The following is a 21,777-nucleotide window of genomic DNA, read 5'->3' as shown; positions in this document are numbered from 1 at the left end:
TCTATAAAGATACTTAAGCTTTTAACCGAAAAAGAAGAATTTTCAACAAAACTTAAAAATTTTTAAACAAATGATAAAATTTATAAATAAAAATATGGTCTTCACGAGGCAGAAACTGTAAAAAAAAAGAAATATAAATACAAGGAAAATAAATTACTAACAAGAATATTTTATCTGGGTTACCGTAAAAATTCATTTTTTAAATTCTCAATTTTTCATTTTCCCTGACAAGTTTCTACTAAAATGTTTGAATTTTTAATTAAAAGGACAACATTTTGAAAAATAGTTGTATTTTCAATAAAAAAAGATTTCAGTTGACATTTCACTATTAAAATACGAATTTTTAACAAAAAGTAATTTTCAACAAAAGTTGAATTATCATCCAAAAAAGATTTCAGTTTAACTTTTGAATATTAAAATATAAGTTTTGAATAAGTAGTAAATTTTCTACGAAATAGTTTAATTTTCAATAAAAAAACTTGCATTTTAATCCAAGAAAGATGCCATTTCTACTAAAAGAGATAAATTTTCAAATTAAAAAGTAAAAAAAAAATAGTTTAATTTTCATCAAGAAAAGATTTCATTATTTGACTTTTCAACATAAAAATATGAATTTTGAACAAAAAGTAATTTTGAATAAAAGTTGAATTTTCATCAAAAAATAATTTCAATTTAACTTTTCAACATCAAAATATAAGTTTTGAATAAGAAGTAAATTTTCTACGAAATAGTTGAATTTTCAGTAAAAAAAAGTTGCATTTTAATCCAAGAAAGATCCAATTTATACTAAAATAAATAAATTTTTGAATTAAAAAGACAAAAAAAAGTTTCATTTTCATACAAAAAAGATTTCATTTGACTTTCCAACATCAAAATATGAATTTTAAACACGTATTTTTTTGTAAATAGTTAAATTTTTAATCAAACAGTTGCATTTTTACCCAGGACATATGCAATTGTACTAAAATAGATGAATTCTTAAATCAAAAAGAAAATAATAAAAAAAAATTACTTTTTAACAAAATTTTAGAATTTTCAAACAAATAATAAAATTTATAACTAAGAAAATAATCTTCAGAAGAAACAATTGCATAAAAAATAAATACAAGGCAAATAAATTACTAAGCAGAATATTATATAAGGTTTACCGCAAAACTTCGTTGAAAGAATTTTCTAATTTCTCCCTGAACAATTTTTTGTTTTCCCTGATCAATAATATTTATAGGCTAGAATTTTAAACTTGAAATATTTTCAACCTAGAATCTTTTATAAACGAAATAAAATAATTTAAAATTAAAATTGATAATTTTTAAATTTATGCTGCTTGATAGTTAATATAAAGTTATAGAAATTCTCTGAATTTTGCAAGATTTTGTTCCGAAATCTCTGACTTTTCCCTGGCCAATAAAATACCCTGACTTGAAGCAAAATTGTTGTCTAGGTTCGTTTTTTACTCACTAGATTTCTTTAGCGAGTAAAGCTAAATTCATATTAAATTTCTGTACAATTACTGCGAGTTTATTTTATTTAAAGTGATCAAAGCACGGTGCCTTATATCTACTGTAGGAAAATTCGTCAGAAAATGTAATATCCTGGCTGAAATGATATAATATGAAAAAATAACATTTTTGCCAGTTTTCCAGATAATTAAAGTTATCTACTGCATATAATTATCTACTGTAGGCTGGTTTTCCCTACTTGAAATATCCCTTTTAACTTAGATCTCGAAATATGATTGGCATACAAATTTTTCGATGGGGACCTGGCAGAAATAATGTATTAAAGGTTTAGCAACCTTTGAAAAATCTATAGAATCCCACCAACAAAATGAACAAATTGCTATTAAATGTTTGACAAGTTGAAATATTTTTTGTTTTATTATAGAGTAGCAAAATATGTAGTGGCTCACCAATTCTCAATATTGGAAACATCTCAAAAATGAAACGAAGCTTTAAAGATTACGTTGAATACTACAAGGTCATTTTTAATCTCCTTTCTCTGGACTTATCTTGTCAAATTGACGATGTGTACGCACACGGAGCGGGAAATAGAATGTAAATAAAAATACCTTTTATATTCTACAATCTACTTCTATTCAGGGTGGCCGCTGGACCGGAAAATGACCGGGAAAAACCGGGACATAACAGTGAATTTTTTGTTTTGACCGGGAATTTTACAAATTTGTGGTAGAAAAATCTGTCTACGTTCAATTTCAACAGCTTTTAAATAATTAGTGGAATTTTTATGTTTTTCAATTATGCTATTATTTAGCTTACAATGCGTAATTCAATATTATTAAACTTTAAAAAATTTCCATTTAAAATTTGTATTTCTAAGCTTACATTTATTATTTAAAGAATTTTTAAATGCTTTCTTAAAGAGTTGAACAAACACAAAATAAAAGCCTTTGATGTTGAAAATTTTGGAGAAAAAACACTTTTATTTAATAAATAAATCATTTTTTTTTTAATTTATCTGTACTTTAAGTAAGAAAAACTGAAGAAAACGATTTTAAAACAGTTCGAAATTTACGAATTTTCATATTTTAACGTTTAAACTTAACGGTTTCAATTTGAAAGTCTTAGTCATTAAAAAAATGTGAACGTGTGACTTAAAGTTTATAAACTATTTTGAACTTGAAAATAACTTCATAATAATATATTCTTAACTAAAGGATTTCATTAAATTTAAAATATTGTTTCATTCTAAGATATTCCATTTTTAATCCATTCAATTTAAAATTTTGTATAAAAAAAGGAGATTAATTATTGAATATTTAGCAATATTTAAATATTGGTAAATTAAAACCAAATATTTAAAAGTAAAGATTCTTTAACTGAATTGTTTGACATAGAAAACCTGGAATCGTTAAAATTTCGAAGATCCTTTAAGAGATATTTACGAGTTTCAAAAAGATTAAAATTTATCATGCAAATTTTAGAAAGTTTTCTTAAAATCTTCTAGAATCTTTTTTGAAAATTTTGTTTAAATCTTTGAAAAACTTTTTAAATATTCTCTTCAAATAATTTTTCAAAATAAAAAGTTATTTTTAATTTTCCTAGGAATCTGCAGAAAATATTTTTATTCTTTTGAAGCCTTTCAAAATTCTTGCAAAGAATCTAATTTTCTTGTTTAAAATCTGCGAAAATCTACATTTTATATTAGGCTATCATTTCAAGTTTTACATTAAGTTTGAATCTTTTCAAAACTTCTACATATCTCTTAAAACTACTCAAATTTCGCCTACAAATAATAAATGTTCAATAGTTATTTATAGATCCAAATTGTAAAGAAAATTTCTAAAATTCGCAGGATTTTCTTAAAATTGTAGAAAAAATTCAATTCATTTTGACAAATATTTAGAAGTTCTGAAAAAATTTCAAAAATAATTTTAAATTTAAAACAAATTCAAGGCAACTTCTAGATTTCTTAAGATTTTGAAGCTTTCCAAGGATGTTAAAACTATTTAAAAAGAAAATGATTGAATTTCTAATTTAAGGCCATGTGACGAGTGGGTCATGTGACTAGATTCCTACCTTACCCTCACTTTTTTTATTTCCCAATTTATTTTCACACGAAGCGCCACATCGAGTTGAAAATTTGGGATAATGAATAAGAATCACTATGAAAGGTGGGTCTGGTCCTACATTTTAATAATAATGAAAAAAGCAAAAACAATTATTAACAAAAATGTTTAAAAATAATTATACAAATTAGGACCAGACCCACCATTCTTAGTGCCTCTTGTTTATTATCCCAAATTTTCAACTCGATGTGGTGTTTCGTGTGATAATAAGTTGGGAAATGAAAAAATTGACGGTAAGGTAGAAATCTGGTCACGTGACCCACTCATCACATGACCTTAAGGGCATGTGATACTTACAGTTTCCCTGGCTTTTTTCCACAAAAATGAAAATTTTCAAAAACTGAATTCGGAGATGTTATAAAATATCATAACGGACGTCTCTGGACTCTTTTTTGAGGGATAATAACAAAAAAAATTTATTGTGCTAAATAAAAATTGTATGCATATACATTATTTTGAGGTTACGTCGTTTTTCATCTTTGCCTTTCCGATAATCTGGAAATTATTTATGAAATAAACTTTTTTTATTGCCTGAAAACAAGGTTAGTTCCGGGAGATTTTTACTATGCTTATTTGTAAGTCCAAAGTTTTTGTCAAAAAATATTGTGTAGTTTGGAATTAACGCTCGGGTGAATTGTAACACACATAACCTCGTAATATACACGCACGTTGTTTGCAATATCAAAAATTTTTTGATAAAAACACACAAAAAAAGTGTGCGGGGACGTCCGTTAGCATGTTCGCTATCATTTCCCGGATTTTGAAGGCAAAATATTTCTTATCCTAGGGAAAACGCCGGGGAATCTAACACTGAAAAAATCGATACTATTTCCTAAGCGCTATCCAAATTAATCACAGTTTCCTAAATTAAAACTTTTTTGAATTAACCCACAAAAAAAGTGTGTGGGGACGTCCGTTAGCATATTCGCTATCATTTCCCAAATTTTTAAGACAAAATATTTATTATTCTAGAAAAAAAGCCGGGGAACCTAAAACTGGTAAAATCGACAATTTTCTAAGTATCACATACCCTTAAGAAGTGTTGAGTTAAAAATTGTTCAATTTTTCAATATTTGATGTTTCTAGCTTAAAATTTCTTAAAATTATATAATTTTGAAAATAACGTGGATTTATATATTTTTATATTGAAAAATGTTAGTACCATCAATTTTATACGCGTAAATTTTTGAGCATTTAAATAAAAAAATTGTTAATTAAAAGCTTTTAAATTTCAATATTAAAAGTTCAAAATTTAACATATCCACTTTGAGTGCTTTCATTTGCAGCTGAGTTTTTATTACATGAAGTGAGTTTTTTTTAGCTTTAGTGTTTCATTTTTTCAATTTCCTTGACCGTGAAAAATGTTTGCCAACCGGGAAATGACCGGGAATTTATTTCGTCGATTAAAACGGCCACCCTGCTATTGCTACAGAATTGACTGAATATTTTTAACAGTTATTATAACATATTTTCTCATTATTTCGCAGATTCAAAGAATGCCAAGTACTTCCAGATATTAAGGCAAAAGTTCGGATAAAGAATACGCAATTCTACTTGGTACCTTTTTTGATAAAATTATGCTTTCCAAATACTGAAGACTGCATAACTCCTACCATTGGAGATCTGTTAGAAATTGATATTTTTAATGATCAAGAACCAACTTCAATGGTGTTTGGATTCATAAAGAAAATCGTCATGACAGGTACATTTTTTTCCAGATTTATTTTATTCATCTAATCTTTTTTCTGTAAAATGTTCACTGTTGCAATGTAAACTTGCACAGTTTAAAATACTTGTAATTTTAAATTGTTGAATTTCAAAGACTGATTGTAAAATTGTATAATTTTGAGGACTTGAATTTGAGAATTTTAAAATAAATACTTTTAGATTGAAATATACAAAACTAGTTGATTCAAAATATAAATCTTTGAGAAATATTTTTTATGAATTTGTACAAAAATCCTGATAATTTCTATGCAAATTTGAAAGAATTTCAACGAAAATATCGGCGTAATTTGTTTTAATGCGCCTTGATTCTATTTAATTTACATAATGCATCTAAAGTTTTTAAAACTTCTGAAATGATCTATTTTTTAATTTGCATCGTCTGAAATGTTGCTAATATTGGCATAAAATATTGATATAAAATTGTAGAATTTTTGTTTGTTTTACAAATTTTTTGTACCAGAGTTTACTTTGATTAATAATTGTACAATAAATTTTTGTTAAATTAATTTTCGACGAGAATGTTTTGAAATTGAATAAAATTTATTAGATTTATCTTTAATTAGACCTGGAAACCCGGGAAAATTTATGGAATTTTGAAACATGCAAAATTCTTTCTTCTTAAATTGAAATAGTTGGAAATTGTAGAATAAGAAGTGAATGCATTTTAATACTTCAATTATTAATTATTTTCAAACCATGAAAATTTCAAATTAAAATTTGGACATATTTTGAAATTAATATCGTCCAAAATTGTGTCCATTGAAAATTAAAACCTTTTAATATTTAAACGATAATACATTTATTTTATTCAAATTCGAATGGACTATGATTTGAATTCCGAAAATTAGAAAATTTCAAATTAAAAGCAGAGAATTTACTTCTGATCGAAGTAAAATTTCATATAACATTTTTGTCGTTTTTGTGAATTTAGAAAACTGATTTCTACTTTATCTAAAGTCGCGGGGCATTTTTTTGAAGAATTATAATTCGGATTTAGAAGAAAGCAGTTTAAAAACACCCTTTTCCAAGTCGGAATTCCTCACAATTTAAAAGTTCCCTCTTCCAAATGATAAGAAAGGACTTCAAGTAATTTTCCGAGTTTTCCTGAATTATAATAAAAAATTTTGTTCCATTCATCGTTAAGAATTTATATTTTTTTAGTTAAAAATTCAAAAATCAATGTTTTGTTTCAAGATTAACCATTTTAATCTAAAATTCATTTCTTTTTGACAAAAAAACTACTTTGTTGAAAATCCTTTTTTTTTAACTAAAAATTTAACTATTCAACTAAAAATTTAACGGAAAATTCAACTATTCTATTTTGGATTGAAAATTTATCTTTTTTGTGAAAATTCATCTGTTTCATTGAAAGTTGATATCTTTAATTAAAAAATTTTAATATTTGGAAAATTCGTTTTTTTCTGTAGAAAATTAATCTTTATGCTTAAAAGTTCATCTTTTTGGTAGGTAACAAATTCACCTATATCAGTGGAATATTCATAATTTCAGTTTAAAATTCATCACTTTGGTTGTAAAAATTAAACAATTTGGTTGCAAATTTGTCTTTTTTAATTGAAAATTCAACTATTTTATTGAAAATTCACTTATTTTGTGAAAAAACTGATTTTTTGTACAAAAATGATATTTCCTTGTAAAGTTAATCTCCTTGTTCGAAAATTCTTCTTCATAGTTAAAAATTTAAGTATTTCATTTAAATATTGATCATTTTAGAAGAAAAATCAAATCTTAGGTTGGAAATAAAATTACTTGGTTGAAAATTAAACTCTTTTGTTCAAAATTATTTTTTTGGTTGAAGATTAAATATTTTCATTAAAAATTATTTTCTTTCGTTGAAAAATGAGACATTTGATTGAAAACTGGTTTTTTCTTTGGATGAAAATAAATTTTTTTCCGACAATTTAACTATTTTGTTGAATTTTTTTTAAATTATTATTTTTTAACTGAAAATCTAACTATTATTCCAGTTGAATATTCTATAATTTTTGTTCAAAATTCATCTCTTTTGTTGAACCTTTCTTTTTTGACTACAAATTTAATTATTCAATTTTTTATTGAAAATTTATCCTTTTGAGTTGAAAATACGTCTTTTTCGTTAAGCATTGATTTTTTTAACTTAAAACTTAATGATTTGAGTTTTGGTTAATAATTTTATCTTTTTTAGTAAAAATTATTAGTTTGGTTGAAAATTCAATTATTTCAGTTTAAAATTCATTGTTTTAGTTGAAACCTCATCTTTTTTGTTTAAAATGTAACCATTTCAGATGAAGATTTATCATTTTACTTTACAATTCATCAGTTTGGTTGAAAAATAATTTTTTAAATTAGAAATGTATTTGTTCGATTTTTGTAAACACATTTTTTTATTAAAATTGAACAATTCGTTGAATATTTGTCTTCTTCAATTAAAAATTCAAGTATTTCGTTAAAAATTCATGTATTCTTATGAAAAGTTGTATTTTTTGGTAGAAAATTCGTAGTTTTGTTAGAAAATAAATATAATACTCAACGAATTTATCTTTTCGGTTAAAAACTCAAGTATTTCAGTTAAATATTTATCATTTTAGTAGAAAAATCATCTTTTAGGTTGGAAATAAAATTAGTTGGTTGGAAGTTATATTTTGTTTTTAAAAATTAATCTTTTGGTTGAAGATTCATCATTTCAGTCAGAAAATTCATCTCTTTTGTTGAAAGTTCATTTTTTAACTAAAAATTTATTTATATAATTTTTGGTTGAAACATTATCTTTTTTAGATGAAAGTACGTCTTTTTTCGTTGAGTCTTAATTTTTTTAACTTCAAACTTAATTATTTAAGTTTTAGTTAACAGTTTTATCTTTTTAGTAAAAATTATTAGTTTGGTTGAAGATACAACTATTTCAGTTTAAAATTCATTGGTTTAGTTGAAACCTCATATTTTTGTTTAAAATTTAACTATTCCAGATGAAGATTGATCATTTTACTTCACAATTCATCAGTTTGTTTTAAAAATAATTTTTTATACTAAAAATGTAATTGTTCTATTTTTTTGAAAATTATTTTCTTTTTTTTTGGTTAAAATTCAACTATTTGGTTGAATATTTGTATTCTTTAATTAAAAATTCAATCATTTCGTTCAGAATTCATGTATTTTTATGAAAAATTGTATTTTTTGGTAGAAAATTCATCATTTTTTTTTTAGAATAAATATAATTATTTAAGAATTTATCTTTTTGGTTAAAAATTCAAGTATTCCAGTTAAATATTCATCTTTTTTTTATAAATCATTTAATTTCATTTTTCTTGTTTACTTATATTGAAGGGTGCTTAGAATAAACGTCAGGAATTAAAATAAATGTTTACGTTTTGCGGCAAATATGAATGTTACTTTTTCTTGACCGGAAAAATTGAAAAACTTGATCGGAAAAACCCGCAAAATTACCAGAAATTTGAAGTTGAAATTGAATTTTTAATTCGTAATTTAATTTGTCTAATTGTAATGTATCTTTTAAATTATAATGTTTTCTTCTTCCTCTCCTTATTCACAGAAATCGCTGATAAATCTCCTAAGAAATTTATAACCTACATGATAACGATAAAGGAAATAGGTATTAATATTTACGAGAGTCAAGTTAAGCAAGTGAGGGTAATTTTGCATTTGAGATTTTTAATGGAAAAAGTGAATGCTGTTACGCAATTGAGAGAATCCCCTCTTCTTCCCGCCATACTGAAACCAAGTTCAAATATTATTTCGGAGAAATCACGAAAACTCTTGAAATGGGAGGAATTAATTTCTCGGGAACCGCTGGATGAGCAGCAATTAAGAGCAATCACCAAAATCACCGAAGCAGTCACGAGTCCAGATCCTCGCATTTGCATTGTTGAGGGATCACCTGGTACGGGAAAAACAAATATAATTGTAAATTCCCTTCTGGAATTGCTCTGCAAACAGAAATATTATAAAACGAACAAAAAGCTGAAGATACTTGTTTGTGCATCATCGAATGTTATGTTCGATCAGATCATTTTGAAACTCCAGTCTCTGAATATTACAAATGATGGTAAGAACCACGAGATTCCATCAGACTTTTCCATACTTTTACACTTACAGGATGTCCAGCAATCTTGAAAACCTTGGGAATCTGGAATTTTGATTAATTTTTTTGTTTAATCATGAAAATCTGGAAATATCCTTGAATTTCTCACGAGAACTTTGAATTTGATTTTTTTCGCTTTTAAAACAATTTCAAAAGGCTTAAATAAATTTGGCATTTCAAAAGATTTCAATGATTTTAAGCGAGCACAAAAGATTTCACAAACAAAGAAGAAAGCTTTCACAAATATTTCAATAATTTCATCAAAATTTCTAATGATATCACAAAGATTTAAGATATTTTAATTATTTCAAATGAATACATAAAATTTCACGAATATTTTTAATGTTTCATAAGAATGTCAGAGATTTCAAATTGAAACATTTTAAGAAGGGTACAGTACACTAAATTTCAAAGATTTCAAAATATTTCAACGATTTTAAACGATTTTAAGTTTGTTTAGAAGATTTCAAAAGATTTCAAACATTTGAGAAGGATCTCGAACATTTCACAAATATGTCAAAACATTTTACAAAGGTTTCAATAAGTGTACAATGCACCAAATTTCAAAACATTTTAAAGATTTTAAACGATTTCAAGTGTGTTTAGAAGATTTCAAACGATTTCACAAATAATTTGAACATTTTTAAACGATTTCAAATTTATTTAGAAGATTTCAAAAGATTTCACAAAAATTGCAAAAATTTCAAACATTTCACAAATATTTTAAAACTATTAGAAGATGTCAAGGATTTGATATATATTAATATAATATAGTATTTAATGTAATGTAGATTATAAATTATAATTTAGATTTAATATAATATAGTAAATAAGTTTTCTAAGATTTCAGACAATTTTAAAGATTTGCGATGATTTTAATTTTTTTAGAAGATTGGACAATTATTTAAAAATTTTTAAACTTCCAAACGGGTACAGTACACCAGATATCAAAAAATTTAAAAGATTTGAAACGATTTTAAATATGTTTAACAGATTTCAACAAATTTCATAAAGATTTTAAGATTTTCTTAAAATTTCAAAGATTTCACAAATATGTTAAAAATTTCATCAGGATATCAAATTCAAAAAGTTCAATAAAGGTACAATACATCAGATTTTAAAGATTTCAAACTATTCTAAATATTTTAAACGATTTAAAATTTGCTTAGAAGATTTCAAAAGATTTCACAAAGATTGCAAAAATCTAAAAACTTTTAAAAATTTGTAATGATTTTAATTTGTTTAGATAATTCAAACGATTTCACAAAGATTTCAAAGATTTTACATATATTTTGTACATTTCACAAATATTTCAAAACATTTTATAACGATTTCAAGAATTTCAAAGATTTTACAAAACATTAAAAAGATTTCACAAAGATTTCCAATATTTTAATGATTTTAAATGAATACAATAGATTTCACAAAAATTTCAAAAACTTTACAAGTGCACCAGATTTCATTGATTTAAAAACATTTAAAAAATTGTATGCGGTTTAAATTTGTTTGGAAGATTATTAAAGATTGAAAAGATTTAGAACATTGAACAAATATTTCCAAACATTTTACTAAGATTAACAAAAATTTCAAAGATTTTACGAAAATTTAAAAATATTTCAAAAAGATTTCAAATATTTTAATGATGTTAAATAAATGCCAAATATTTCAGAATTATTTTAAAGATGTCATACAAATTTCATAAAGCTTTCGAATTCAAAGATTCAAAAAAGGATACAGTACACCAAATTTTAAATATTTCACAAAGATTTCAAAACATTCAAAATTTAAAAAGACTTCACTAATATTTTCAAGCTTTCAAAAATATTTTTAATTCAAAAAGTTCAAAAAGAGTACAAAAAGGTACATCAGGTTTCAAAGATTTCAAAATATTTTAAATATTTTAAACGATTTAAAATTTGTTTAAAAGATTTCAAAAGATTTCACAATTATTTTAAAGATTTCAAGCTTCAAAACGGGTACAGTACACCAAATTTAAAAGATTTTGAAAAATCTTAAACTATTTCAAATTTGTTTAAAAGTTTTCGAAACATTTCAAAAAGATTTCAAGAATTTCAAATATTTTGTCCAAATTTAAAAAGAATTCACAAATATTTTAAAGATTTCATCAATATTTCAAATTCAAAGAGTTCCAAAATGGTACAGTACATCAGATTTCAAATATTTTTAAACACTTTAAATATTTCAAACGATTTGAAGAGTTCAGAACATTTAAAAGATTTGCAATGATTTCAATTTATTTAGAAGATTTGAACAGATTTCCCAATTATTTTAAAGATTTCATTACAATTTTATAAAGATTTAAAATTTCAAAACGTTCACAGAACACTATATATTTGAATGATTTCAAAAGATATTAAAGATTTTAAACGGTTTTAAATTTGTTTAGAAAATTTCCAAAAATTTCACAAAGATTTCCAGATTTCAAAGATTTCATGAAAATTGAAATAATCTCCACAAATATTGTAAAGAATTCATAAATATTTCGAACTTAAAGAGTTTAAAAAGGGTAGAGTACATCAGATTTCAAATATTTCAAAATATTTTAAATGATTTCAAAAGATTTCACAAAGATTGCAAATTTGTATCCAAAGATTTTAAACATTTCACAAAGATTAAAAAAGGGCTATAGTAAATCAGTTTTGAGATTTAAGAACATTTCAAAGATTTGCAATGATTTCAATTTTTTTAGAAGATTTAAAAAGGTTTCATTAAAATTTTATGAAGATTTCAAATTTCAAAACGGGTACAACACACCAGATTTCAAATATTTAAAAAGATTTATAATTTGTTTAGAAGATTTCATAATATTTTACAAAAAATTTCAAAAATTTCAAAGATTTTATGAAAATTTAAAAAGACTTGATAAATATTTGAAATATTTCATAAATATTTCGAATAGAAAGATTTCAAAAAGAGAGTGAAAAAAAAGAGTACATCAGATTTCAAAACATTTTAAATATTTTGAACGATTTCAAATTTGTTTAGAAGATTTAAAAAAATTTCAGAAAGATTGAAAATTTTTTATCCAAACATTTCACAAAGATTTTAAAACTTTCAGAAGATTTCAAGGATTTTAAAATATTTCAAAAAGAACTATAGTAAATCAGTTTTTAAGATTTAAGAACATTTCGAAGATTTTCAATGATTTCAATTTTTTTTTTAGAAGATTTCGAAATATTTCACAATTATTTTAAATATTTCATTAAAATTTCATAGTGATGATAAAAGAATACAAAAATTTCAAAGATTTCAAAGAATTTATAGGGATTTCCAACGATTTCGAGAATTTTAAAAATGTCAAAAAAACTCAAAAATTTCAGAACATCACAAGGGTTTGAAACAATTTCAAAAAAAATTTCACAAGCAAAGATTAAAGAAACATTTTAAAAATATTTTTAAAAATTTCATAAAGATTTCATAAATTTCAAAGAATTCAAGGTATTTAAAGGCTCCAGATATTTTACAAAAAAAATTTTAATTTCAAAAGATTTTACAGAAACTTCAAAATTACACTAATCTTTTAAATACTTCAAAAGATTTTAACGAATTCACAAATATTTTTAAACATTTAAAAATTTCACAAGGATTTCAAAATTTTAAAGGATTTCAAAGACTTTACAAAGATTTCACAAATGTTTCAAAAAAATTAGGAATTTTTAATTTATGCTTCTGCTTCCTTTAGAAATCGTTGGCCAATAAAAAAATAAAATGTTTCATCTTTTACTTGTTCAACAAACGGTTATTTGATCATTTGATGGAAAAAAAGGAGATCTGGAAAAACTTGATATCTTCACCTAAAAACCTGTAAAAGCCTTCAAATTTTGATGCTATGAATCGCTGGACACCCTCTTTTACAATAACTTCTTCTATTTTTGAGTTCAATATTTAGTAACTGAAATTTATGTTTTAATTTCATTTGATGGCAGTAATAAAAATGGTTCGCGTTGAAGATGAGGAAGAGGCGAGTAAAAGAACTGAAAATATGAGTTTAGATTTTTTGGTCCGAAAACATCTTGACGGAGATCTAGAAAAGTATTACGATAGTGTGGGGCGAAAACCGTTGGAAGATCAAGTGAGTTTCTGCAAACAAAAAATCTAGAATAAACAAAGTATTTTTCTGATTCCAGATTAAAATATATTTTTTCAGGCTCTCTTTTACAGAGAAAAAACGAAATGTCTCAGTCAAAAGTTTAACAAGGACGGATGCAATTATGTGAGATTACAGATGTTAGCCCTCAAAATTTATTACGAGATCGCGAAAAGTGGCAGAACGGTAAGAAAACTAAAAAAAAGTTTTTTTTATTATCAAATATAAGATTATTTAAAAAAGCTAAACAAGAAAGTTGAAGCACAATTTGTAAAACTGTTGCATTTGATATTTTTTTATAATAAAGGTGAAACAGATTTTACCACAAGAACGGAAATTATTGTATAAAAATGGAGAGGCAACGTATCTGAAAGGAGCGAACCTAATATTTTGTAGTATTCCGAACTTAACATCTTATTCCGCGATGGAAGAATTCAGGTATATATATATATATATTGTTTAACTGGTAATCTGCATTTAATTAAGTAATAATAAAAAAAAAATTAACTCATTTCAGCAGAGGATATATAAAGCTGTAATAATTTTACAGAAATTTAATATTAATTTAATTTTTGCGTGCTAGAGAAACCTAGTGAATGAAAAACAAACCTAGTCAGCTGCAGCAAAAGTGGATTTAGAAACAAAATTTTGCAAAAGTCAGGGAATTTCTATAACTTTAAATAGTTGGCAAGCAAAATTAATTTTTTTTCAATTAAGATTTGCGGTAACCCTTATATAATATTCTTGTTAGAGATTTATTTGTCTTTTATTTATATTTCTTTTTTTTTGCAGTTGTTTTCTCCTTAAGATTATATAAATTTTAGTATTTGTTTGAAAGTTCAACAATTTTGTTAAAAAGTCATCCTTTTTGGTTGAAAATGCATATTTTTGAGTTGAAAAATTTAACTATTTTCTTAGAAAATTTACTTTTTCATTAAAATATATATTTTTTGTATTGAAAAATTAAAATTGAATCTTTTTTGTCTGAAAATCCAACTTGTATTTAAAATTTTTCTTTTTATTACAAAAATGGATTTGGGATAAAAGTACAACTGTCACGTAGAAAATTCTACAGTTTTGTTTTAAAAAATCATCATTTTTGGTTGAATATTCAACTGTTTTGTTGATTATTCAATTTTGATTTTAAAAATAATCTGATATATTTTTTGGATGAATATTCAACATTTCTTGTGTCTCCTTAATATAAAAATACACATATTTTAAAAGAAATTCCATCTCTCTTGGATAAAAATACCACTGTTTTGTTGAAAATTCCACTATTTCATAGAAAATTGACTGGATGAAAATTCAGTTTTTGTTGAAAATTTATCTTAATATAAAAATAAATTCATTTGAGTATAAATTGCATCTTTTTTGGATAAAAATGCAACTATTTTGTTAAAAATGTAATTATTTTGTACAGAAAAATTACTTTTTTTTTAAATCCATATTTTGATATTGACAAGTCAACTGAAATCTTCTTGGTTAAATATTCAACTGTTTTGTTGAAAATTTACCTATTTGGAAGAATATGTTCTTTTTAAAAATTTATATTTTGATTTTGAAAAGTCAACTGAAATACTCGTATTAATATAAAAATATTAACTTAAAAGTCTATCTCTTTTATTAGAACTAGCATCGTTCTTGGTTAAAAATGCAACTGTTTTATTTAAAAATCATCTCTTTTGGTTACTAATTCAAGTATCTTCGTTGAAAATTTACTTCTTGCTTAAAACTTAGATTTTGTTGTTAAAAACTCAAACTAAATTTTTTTTATAAATTTGTCTTTTTGATTTAAAAAATCATCTTTTTTAGTATAAATTTCATCTATCTTAGGTAAAAATGCAACTGTTTGGTTGAAAATTAATCTTCTTTGTTTAAGGATCCAACTAATCTGTTTAAAAATTTTGGTTGAATCACTTTGTTAAGAAATCGCTTTTATGTAAATTCATATTTTTAGTTGAAAAATCCTCTCTTTGGTTGAAAGTTGAACTATTTTGTTGAAAACTGATATTTTTCAAATGAAAAGTGAATTCCCTGGGAGAATTTAAACTACTTCGTTAAAAAATTGTTTTTACTAATAAAGGCTTATCTTTTTGGTTGAAAATTTAACTATTTTGTTAAAAATTAATTTTTTTACTAAAGATTCATATTTTCTGGTTAAAAATTCAATTTTTGTACAGGAAATTCGTTTTCTAGCTTGAAGGTTCAATAAACTAGATGCACTTTTTTTCTTTTATGACTGAAAAATCTTTATTTGTTGAAAATTCGTCTTTTTCGCTTTAAAATTAATTCTTTCTGGATGAAATTTCATTTTCATTGTTTGAAATATCAACTATTACACTTTTTTTTTTACTGAGAATTCATCTTTTGAGGTTGAAAATACCATTGTTTTTCGAAAAATTCATGTATTTCGTTAAAAATTGATGTTTTATGGTAGAACAGTAATTTATTTTGTTAAAAATAAATAAATAATGTTGAAAATTTCAAATTGGTATTTGAAATTTTGTTTTACTTCGTTTATAATAGTTCATATGTTAAAAATATTACAAGATTTAAATACTGGTATTTGAATGTTAATTTTCAGGGAAAATGAAAAATTGCTTAAGGCTTGACATTAGAAATATTGTTTTAGTATAAATAATTTTATTATAAAATTTGAAAAGTTTAAATTTTTTAATTCGGAAAAAGAACAATTACTTTGATGAACAATTTTGATAAGTATTGTGACGGTGCAAATAGCCTGCGACCTAATTAAAAACAAAATATAGATTTCGGCAGATTCGGAACAGGAAATTTAGAAGCTTTTGAAGAATTGAGAAAGGCTTCAAAAGAATAGAAAAAAAATAGAAAAAAAAATGTCAAACAACATTTAAATGCTTCGAGATTTTAAAATAAAGATAACACAACTTTTATTTTAAGAAGTGTTCAGTTTATAAGAAAAATATAATCGTTCAATTACTAATATGGCTGACTTAGAATTACTTAAAATTATTTGCAGCTTAGTTTTTATTATCTTAAATGGAGCAAATTTAAGCTTAAGAGTTCGAACTTTTTAATTTCATTGACGGTAAAAAAATGTTTGCTTCCCTGAGAATTAAAACATTTTCCCAGTGTAATTAAACATTTTATTCTTTTAATCATTTGACTGATGTAGACTATTGAAATTTATGTCATTTAGCTGAATATGGATTCTTTCATTCTAAGTTTCAAAAATGGCTTATGAAAAGCAACTTAGCTTATTTTTAAAAATTATTTTTGTTACTTATAATTTTTCATATAACAACTTTAATTGTTCCATTTTGTAAATTTTGTATTCTTAACTGAAATTGTTGAATGTTGTAAGGTATAAATTAGAATTTGGCAAAAGTTAAACGAATTAAATTAAAGTACATTAAAGAAATCAAGTATAAAAAACGTTTCAATTTCACTATTAAAATTTAAAAAACATCCTGTTTTAAACGAAGTTTTGAATCAATCAATTTAGAATGCTTTCAATTTAAAACGATTTAATGTGGAATTTTTTTTTAATTTAATTTTGTAGGTTTGCAATTGAAAATTCTTCGAATTGTGCAGCTTTGAATGCATAATTTCAAAAAAGTTTTATTTTCAAGGCACTTTAAAAAGTATTTAGTTTGCAAAATATATCGCAGAAAATATTATTGCATTTAAAAACTTTGAATTAAATTGTAGAACACTGAATTAAGATTTATTCTGCAATATTTCAGAATGTTCTGAAAAGTTCTAAATTGGCCTGGATTCCTGGAACATTTTGGAATTTTCTAGATTCCATGATATTCCAAAACTTGCATACACTCCAGAAGCTTAGAATATTTTCTTAAAACATTGCAGAACATTTCAGTATATGTTACAAATTTCTGAATTTTTCGCAGACATTCTGGAATGTTTTAGAATGTTCCACAATATTCTGAATTGTCTTGCAATTCTAGATTTTTTTTTATTTTGATTTTTTTATCACAGGATATTCTGCAATGTTCTAGAATGTTTCAGAATGTTCGAAATATATAATGGTACAAATCCTATTTAAATGAATGTGAAACTCCAATTCGCAATTTTGTCAACTGGTTTTTTATTTGAATTTTACGCACCTTTCAAAAAATAAAGCACTTTTTTAAAAACTTTTTTTCTGGAGTAAAGAAATATATTATATTTTTCTTTAATATCCGTTTTTTTAAATTATACACTTTCATTATTCCTAATGATAAATTTTTGATAAAAATGAGGCTCAGGGTAAATTCTTGCAATAAAAATGTAGACATGGTAATAATTGATAAATTACATTTTAATACGCTTAAATAGAAAAATAATGCTTAAGAAATTTAGAAATAATACGGTTGTATGTAGGTAGGTCTATCAATTTCACTGGGACCTTCATACCAAATTAAATTTTATTTGCTTATTTTCATTAAAATTCTTAATAATGACAAAAATTTTAAAGAAAAAATTTAGTATCAATTTCATAAAGAAATTTGGAATCCTTGACACACTACTAAAGAAAATATAAAATATTTCTTCACGCAAGTTTTTGTTGGTTAAAGAAGGAGACGGTTAAAACTAGAAGGTCCAAAGATAATTTTAATAAAATTTGAATCAGGGATCTTCTCAAATATTTGAAATATCATTAATCAAAGTATAACTTTGTAATTCCATATCACATTTGCCCGTCTCAAACCTATACCTACATTTTAAACAAAAATAATCCAAACCATTTTTTTTTTTTGCAAACAGAAGTGAAAACACAATACCCGTCTGTTTTGTGGATGATGCTTCAGAGATTTCGGAAATAGATACATTGAAAATCCTTCCATTTGGAGTGAAAACTTTGGTTTTACTGGGGAACAGCCGAAAAACACCGATGACCCACGAACTATCATATGTAAGATTATTAACAAATTTGATTATTAATTGTAAGAGATCGTCCATAAACTATGTTACCACTTTAGGTTTTTTTTGTTCAAAAAGTACATATAGTAAGGTTTTTAATACGTTTCCAGGTGGTAAATGTTTTTGGTAGAAAATTGATATTTTTATTGAAAAAACTATGATGTTTTTAATTGAAAATTCAACTTTTTTATCGATAATTCTTAAATTTGATTGTAACTTCATCTTTTTTGGTTATAAAATAATCTTTCCATTTAAAAATCACAGTTTTTCGTTAAAATTTCAACCTTTTGATTGAGAACTCTTGCATTTTGTTAAAAACACGTCTTTTTCGGTAGTAAATTAATCTTTTTGATGAAACATTTATGTTTTTGGTTCAATATTTAACCAGTAGATTTTCAAACAGAACTGCTAATTGAAACTTCAACTTTTTAGATGAGAGTTTTTAAATTTGTTTGAAAATTCATCTTTTTGTTTCAAGATTTAAGCAATTAGATTAGATTAGGTTTTAAAGTTGAGCTACTTTCGTAAAAATTAAGAAAGAATTTCTTCTTTGAAATTCAACTTTTTGCTTGGGAATTCTTGACTTTGATTGAAAAATCTTCTTTCTTAGTAATAAACTAATCTTTTTGTGTAAGAATTCATCTTGTTTAGATGAAAATTTAACTTTTTGGTTGAAAACTCTTTGATTTTGTTAAAAATTCGTGTTTTTTTTTTGTACAAAACTCATATTTTTGTTTCAAAATTCATTTTTCTTAGTTGAAAATTGCACCTTATATTTGAGAATTCTAGAATTTGGTTAAAAATTTGTTATGCTTTTTTGTAAATTAATCTTTTTTTTTAAAGTCTTCCTTTTCAGTAGAAAATTCAAATTTTTGGTTGAGAGTTCTTTATTTTTGTTAAAAATTCGTTTTTTCGGTAGAAAATTAATCTTTTTGTTTGAAAATTCATGTTTTTGGATCAATATTCAAAAAACTAGGTTTTAAAGTTAAGCTACTTTCGTAAAAATTACAAAATAAGTTTTTCATTAAAATTCAACTTTTTGGTTGAGAATTCTTGAATTTTATTGAAAATTTATTTTTTTGGTAGAGTATTAATCTTTTTGTGTAAAAATGCATCTATTTGATTAAAAATTAAACAATTAGGTTTTAAAGTTGAACTACTTTCTTAAAAATTAAAAAGACGAATTTTTCTTTCTTAAAAATTCAACTTTTTAGCTGAGAATTCTTGAATTTTATTAAAAATTCTTCTTTTTCGGTAGCAACTCAATCTTTTTATTTAAAAATTCATCTTTTTTAGTTACAAATAATAAATAATTGCTTTTGTTTCAAATTTCATATTTTTAGTTAAAAGTTTAACAACTAGGTTCTAAAGTTGAACTACTTTCTGAAAAATTAAAAAGACAATTTTTTCTTTCTTTTTTAAAAATTTAAGTTTTAGGTTAAGAATTCTTGAATTTTATTTAAAATTCGTCTTGTTGGTAGAAAATTAATCTTTCTGTTAATAAATAGATCTTTTTGGTTACAAATTTAATAACGAGGTTTTAAAGTTGAACTACTTAGTTGAAAATTAACAAGACGATTTTTTCTTTCTGAAAAATTCAACTTTTCAGTTGAGAATTCTTGAATTTTATTGAAAATTCTTCTTTTTTTGTAGTGACCTAATCTTTTTGTTTAAGAATTCATTTTTTAGTTAAAAATTCAACTTTTTGGTTGAGAATTCTTGAATTATCTTAAAATTTCGTTTTTTTTTTTGTAGAAAATTAATCTTTTTAGTTCAAAATTTAACAGCTAGGTTTTAAAGTCGAACTACTTTCTTCAAAATTAGAAAACAATTTCTTTCCTAAACATTCTACTTTTTGGTTATGAATTCTTCAATTGTATTGAAAACTCGTCTTTTTTGGTATGAAATTAATCTTTTTGTTTAAAAATTCATTTTTTGGTTAAAAATTTAACGACTATGTTTTGAAATTGACCTACTTTCTTACAAATTAAACAGACGGTTTTTTCTTTCTTTCTTAAGAATTCAAGTTTTTGGTTGAGAGTTCTTAAATTTTATTGAAAATTTTTCTTTTCTTAAAGTAAACTAATCTTTTTGTTTAGGAATTTATCTTTTATCGTTTGAAAATTCATCTTTTTGGTGCAAGATTTAAACAACTAGGTGTTAAAGTTGAGCTACTTTCGTAAAAATAAAGAAAGAATTTCTTCTTTAAGTTTCAACTTTTTGTTTGAGAATTCTTGAATTTTGTCGAAAATTTGTCTTTTTTCGTAGTAAACTAATCTTTTTGTTTAAGAATTTATCTTATTTAGTTGAAAATTGAACTTTTTGGTTGAAAACTCTTTAATTTTCTTAAAAATTCGAGGTTTTTTGTGTAGAAAATTAATGTTTTTGTATTAAAATTCATCTTTCTTAGTTGAAAATTCAACTTTATATTTGAAAATTCCTGAATTTGATTTCAAATTCCTAATTTTTGGTTGTACATTAATCTCTATGTTTAAAAATTCTTCTTTTTCTGTTGAAAATTGAACTTTTAGGTTGACAGCTCTTGAATTTTGTTAAAAATTCGTTTTTTCAGTATAAAATTAATCTTTGTGTTTGAAAATTCATCTTTTTCATTCAAAATTTAAACAACTAGGTTTTAAAGTTGAGCTGCTTTCGTAAAAATTAAAAAAGAAAATCTTTAAAATTCAACTCTTTTAAAATTCTTGAATATTGTTAAAACTTCGCTTTTTATTGTATAAAATTAATCTTTTCAGTAAAAAATTTGACAACAAGGTTTTTAAGTTGAACTACTTTCTTAAAAATTAAACAGACGATTTTTTCTTTCTTTCTTAAAAATTCAACTTTTTGGTTGAGAGTTCTTAAATTTTATTGAAAATTTCGTCTTTTTTGGTAGTAAACTAATCTTTTTGTTTAAGAATTCATCTTTTTTAGTTGAAATTTTAACTTTTTGGTTGAAAAGTCTTTGATTTTGTTAAAAATTCGTGTTTTGTTTGTAAAAATTAATACTTCTGTTTCAAAATTCATCTTTTTAGTTGAAAAATGAACAACTAAGTTTGAAGGTTGAAGTACTATCTCAAAAATTTTTTTAATTTTTTCTCTCTTAAAAATTTAACTTTTTAGTCAAGAATTCTTGAATTGTATAAAAAAATTCTTCTTTTTTGATACTAAATTATTCTCTTTTTTTTAATTCATTTTTTTAAGTTGAAAATGTAACTTTTGCTGAAGTTTAAGTTATTTATTACCGAAGACAATATAGGAATATTAGCACCTTGAATCGCTATAAAAACCAATAAAAATCAATATAAACGTAAAATTGGGTTTTACCTAAATGCTACGTTACTTGGGGGGGGGGGGGGG

At 23.8% G+C, this 21,777-nt stretch overlaps 1 protein-coding gene across 1 annotated transcript in view; it reads left to right on the top strand.

Moving 5' to 3' along the window:
- Positions 1-21,777, top strand: part of LOC117173237 (probable helicase senataxin) — a 70,245-nt gene that overhangs the window by 26,921 nt on the left and 21,547 nt on the right. The window contains exons 7-13 of the mRNA XM_033361700.1: positions 1,885-2,054; positions 5,074-5,288; positions 8,859-9,371; positions 13,355-13,500; positions 13,576-13,701; positions 13,823-13,953; positions 18,265-18,412. Of these exons, the coding sequence (XP_033217591.1) occupies positions 1,885-2,054; positions 5,074-5,288; positions 8,859-9,371; positions 13,355-13,500; positions 13,576-13,701; positions 13,823-13,953; positions 18,265-18,412 (1,449 nt within the window). The remainder of the gene's footprint in view (positions 1-1,884; positions 2,055-5,073; positions 5,289-8,858; positions 9,372-13,354; positions 13,501-13,575; positions 13,702-13,822; positions 13,954-18,264; positions 18,413-21,777) is intronic.

The sequence above is a fragment of the Belonocnema kinseyi genome, chromosome 1 (assembly GCF_010883055.1).
Source record: "Belonocnema kinseyi isolate 2016_QV_RU_SX_M_011 chromosome 1, B_treatae_v1, whole genome shotgun sequence".
Classification (NCBI taxonomy): domain Eukaryota; kingdom Metazoa; phylum Arthropoda; class Insecta; order Hymenoptera; family Cynipidae; genus Belonocnema; species Belonocnema kinseyi.
This window is presented reverse-complemented; position numbering and strand designations above follow the sequence as displayed.